Source organism: Pagrus major, chromosome 22, assembly GCF_040436345.1.
Source record: "Pagrus major chromosome 22, Pma_NU_1.0".
NCBI classification, from domain to species: domain Eukaryota; kingdom Metazoa; phylum Chordata; class Actinopteri; order Spariformes; family Sparidae; genus Pagrus; species Pagrus major.
This window is the reverse complement of record NC_133236.1, coordinates 11,920,233-11,924,758: the sequence shown is the minus strand read 5'-3', so window position 1 is coordinate 11,924,758 and position 4,526 is coordinate 11,920,233. Positions and strand designations below refer to the sequence as shown.

General features: G+C 35.9%; 1 protein-coding gene across 1 annotated transcript; it reads right to left on the bottom strand.

Annotated features, from left to right (window-relative positions):
• Positions 1-652: 652 nt before the first annotated feature.
• On the bottom strand, positions 653-4,202 carry LOC141017939 (gap junction Cx32.2 protein-like). The gene is made up of 3 exons (XM_073492755.1): positions 4,123-4,202; positions 2,530-2,668; positions 653-1,965 (listed from the first exon to the last, which is right to left on the bottom strand). Exons 2-3 carry the CDS (start codon positions 2,656-2,658, stop codon positions 1,306-1,308), a joined length of 789 nt encoding a protein of 262 aa, XP_073348856.1. The 5' UTR covers positions 2,659-2,668; positions 4,123-4,202; the 3' UTR covers positions 653-1,305.
• Between the last annotated feature and the right edge of the window lie 324 nt (positions 4,203-4,526).

The following is a 4,526-nucleotide window of genomic DNA, read 5'->3' as shown; positions in this document are numbered from 1 at the left end:
CTAAAAAAAAAAAAAAAAGGTAGCATTTTTGCACTTCCGGTTCCCTCATCTAAAATTCAATGAGTTTTTTAAATCGGTTTTCGATTAAATGGCTGGAATTGGGTCTGTCATAACCACAGGCTGAAGATATTTACACGTTTTGTTCTACGACATAAAATACATCATTCATTGTCCCACCATTGAATTATAAAGTACTTACTGTATGTGTCTTAAATACAGTGGTTGCTAACAAGTGGCTTAATGAGACCATAGAAGGTGTAATGGACATTAAACGACATCATGCCAAACACGGAGACTCATCTACTCACAAGTCTATCTTTACAGGCCAACTTAACTCTGACGTTGCAACTTATTGATTGATCAGTTTATAGAAAATGTGTATACATATTTTGTTGTAAGATGCTTAGTAGTGGTGAAGTCACATCCTGCTGCTGGTAATGGGGATGACTAGAGCAGTGAGACTGAACCATAAAGTACATTTTGTAAGCTCCTCTAATATGATTATTCCAGTACTATACCAATAGGGTTTATCAAAAAATAATTAAATGTTTTTCTGTATCTCAGTAACCCATAAACAAAAATATACCCAATAACAAAAATGGTAAATTATGAATATAATGACAGTGGTAATAAAACAAAAATTGAGATGTGGTTGGAAATGTTTCAACATATTTTAATAAGTATATTTACTTAAATAATATATTTTTTCATTGAAATCATTTGTAAACATAATGTACATAGTCATATTAAAATAAGAAACTTGAAAAAACAAATAATTTGTCATTGAAGTATTTACAGTTCTAAAAATGACTCTTAGCCAATGCAACAGAGACACAGAGGCATTTACAGTCAAGTCAAATTATATGGTCAGGTCCCCCTTACATGTACCAAGAGACCACAGACTGCAGATGTTAACATCACAATGACCAAAGTACCCATATTAAAAGGTGGCTTGTAGTTGTAAGTGCAAAACAAGATAGAAAGCAATAGACAAAATATAACCACAAAAACTTACTTTTGTCAAATTTAAAGTTTGCTTTAGTGATCCTGTACAGTATGTTGTATTATCCCTGTGCATTTTAAAAATATTAAAAACTTTATGAACAATCATAAATATTCTACTGATACTTTTCCCAATTTCATGAATTTTTAAGCATCACATCAATAAATAACTCTTGAGTAGTTTTAAACACGAGGGCCATGATCTCTTGCTGATTTAGCCTCATTAGTCACATTTTTCCCCCCTCACATTTCTCGCTGATTGTGACTGTTTGCATTTAGCACATTGGATCTAAATAGCATTCTTCAGGCTGTGCTGTGACTTACATCATGGAGGCTAAGCTTCTCATTTCTCATCTGACTGTCACCATTTAAACGTGGGTAAATGGCAATGGCAGAAGCTGGCACTGTTTTAGATTTTCGTCTGGATGAGCGAGAACACAGCAAATAGAAGATCTCTACTACATTGAGAAAGAGAGCAATGCAGGACACCACGAGCATGAAGAGGATGAATATGGTCTTCTCTGTGGGCCGAGACATGTAGCACTCTACAGTGAAGGGACAGGGGGCTCGGGAGCAGACGACTAACGGTTCCAAGATGAACCCATACAGATAATACTGCCCCACAATGAACCCTATCTCCAGGAGGATTCTGAAAAATATGGAGGTCATGTAGGTTGCCAGCAGGTTGCCTTTAATCTGGACGTGGCCTTTTTCATCACTGTACTTGGGACCTTTGACGACCTGACTTCCAGAGTACTTCTGTATATATTGTCTCAACTTATTTTCTTTGTGGATAACCTGCATGACGTGACCGAGGTAGAACAGCGTTGGTGTGGAGACGAAGATGATCTGGAGGACCCAGAATCGAATGTGTGAGATTGGGAAGGCTTGGTCATAGCAGACATTCTTGCAACCAGGTTGTTTGGTGTTACAAATCATGTTCGACTGTTCATCACCCCATACCTGCAATGAGAAAAAATGAAATTGAAATTAAAACAAATGATCAAAAATCGATACAGCAGACATCGCCTTTTTTTATTCCATTTATTCTTCGTCCTTTTCAAAACCTGCAGCCTACATTACCCATAATGAAACTTAGCCACTGAGTGACATCCCTGGAGGCAATTTAGCAGATTTACAAGCAGCTTCACCTGGAGCCACAAAAGGCTTTATACTGCTTTTTTCCACATATCCAGTTGTACTACCCAAGACATGTAAACACACTTTAAAATGTAATATTGGTGAAGTTGCCCTTTAAAGGATAAGCAGTAGACTATAATATGGATGGACTGTAGGATGACCAACTCAAAATATAATTATATAATATTATAATTACAAAACCGGATTTGTTATCAAACTGAATCCAGTTTTTAGTTACTAAAGCTCAGAGGCTGTGGACCTCCATTATGGCCACCAGGGGGTATCATTTCACCTAGAAGCCTTTGATCGTGTCAGAAAGGTAATTCAGAGATTCAACAGTTAGGTGAAATGTTACAGAAAATAAAGTATGAATTAATAGATGGAAACCTTATCTGCTCCAGCTCCAAGAATCATAATCCTGAAGATAAAAAGCACACTGAGCCAGACCTTCCCGACGACAGAGGAGTGAGACTGGACCTTGTCCAGTAGAGAGGACAGAAAACCCCACTCTCCCATGGTCTCTGATCTGATGAGGAAAAGGAAAGGAAATAACAATCAAATCAAAAAATATTTATTAATTGTAAATTAATTCCACTTATGATTGCCCAAGTGAACTATGATCTCACACGTATCTACAAGCTGAAGACTGACTGTCAGATGGAGACAGAGGAGAAGAACCTTGTTTCTCATTTAGCTATTATATACTATATAATTTAATCCATCCATCCATTGTCTGTAACTGCTTATCCTTTTAAGGATAAGCCTTTTAAGGACGGGGGGGCTGGAGCTGATCCCAGCTGACATTGGTTTCCAATAGTAAGAAAAATGCTGAATATGGGCTCTGATAAGTCTGATAAGAAACATAGTATACGGTGTGGACATGTCGATATTGTGTATAATTTACTTTTTTGTACTTACAAAAGTAGTAGTAAGTAGTAAAGTCATATTAAAGTATTAAAGTCATATTTTAATAATAATATTTTATTTGTTTAGAACACTGGTTACCCTCTGTGATTTGCAGATCATCTTCTAATTTTTTGGCGGATCATTGTTAAGTTGTAGTGACCTAGTGAATAGTATTAAATTGGTATCAGGTTTCTCAGGATATAAGGGTAATTTGTGAAAATGAATGTAAAAGTCATGAGTGGCGTCTAATTAACCATTTTATTCTCCATATTCAGTATATTTTAAAGCATTCTGATTATTGATTAACAGGAATTGTAGAAAAACATCATCAACAACAGTAAAAAACTCTATTTTGGTGCGGAGATACAATCACATGTTGTAAAACCTCCTAATCTACAGGACAGTAAAGAATGTTTAGAATGTAAAGTTGGAGCCGTAAAATAAATTACATAACAAAGACTTATCTCAAGTTATCTCACTACATGTGATTGGATATAATGATAGGAGAGGAATTTATATTGCACAGATGTTTGTAATCTAGGCGCCTTTGAAATGCTGCGTAAATATACATTTTTTACCAGAAGAAAGGCACTTTAGTGTGTTCACGGTGAATGCTAACTAATGACTAAATTATGACAAGTCTATTCTATTTCTTACCTTCTTAATTTATATTGTTAATTTTTTATCTTTTTTTTGTAAATATTCTTATTCCTTTGGCTGCTTTGGCAAACAAATTTCCCCGTTGTGGGACAATAAAGGAATTCTGATTCTGATTCTGATGACTTTATCTAGTCAAAGTTAAAAGAACATTTGGTGTATGTTAACAATGCCAAGAGTTCTGCACTCTGAAAGTATGGAAATATGTAGATAATATAGATTCTTGTCAGCATACTTAACATGTGTACAACACTCTGTCAAGGTAGGAATATCTGCCTACATAAAAATATGGTTGAGCCTGCGTCAATCTTATTTCAAAAGTAACACAACGAAATTTAAGTTTGAATTCGTGGAATTTGATCTATTGTGCAGAAGAAATGACCAACAATTGAAAAAATAAATAATTGTAGACCTTACCTTTGAATTTAAAGGGGCTCTGTGCAGACAAACAGACCAGTCACCGAGTGTGCAGCTGACTGAGAGGGAGCCAAGTGCACCGAATCAAACCTGTCTACGGCAACTTGAACTTTAGATCAGATGAAATTGCACAACAGTTCGAGCTGTCACGTTGTCATGACATCTGGAAATGATCCCTCTCAGGTGGACAATTTTGGGCTCAGCATTGACAAGATTGTACAGGTTAATGATTGGCAGCGCTATAAGGGCTCAGGGTTTCTGCACTGCTATTAAATGCCATTGATTATTATTTTAACTGTGTGATTTTGGTATCGATGTTATGTTAGAGTAACACATAAACCAACACAATAATGGGAATAATACCCCAAATGCACTCCCTTAGCTTTTTGTATTTCAAGAGCTTT

Coding starts and splice junctions, on each gene's coding strand:
- LOC141017939 (XM_073492755.1), bottom strand. CDS start 2,658: ATGGGAGAGTGGGGTTTTCTGTCCTCTCTACTGGACAAGGTCCAGTCT. Junction 1,966..2,529: donor TTGGAGCTGGAGCAGATAAG/GTTTCCATCTAT, acceptor TTCTCATTGCAG/GTATGGGGTGATGAACAGTC.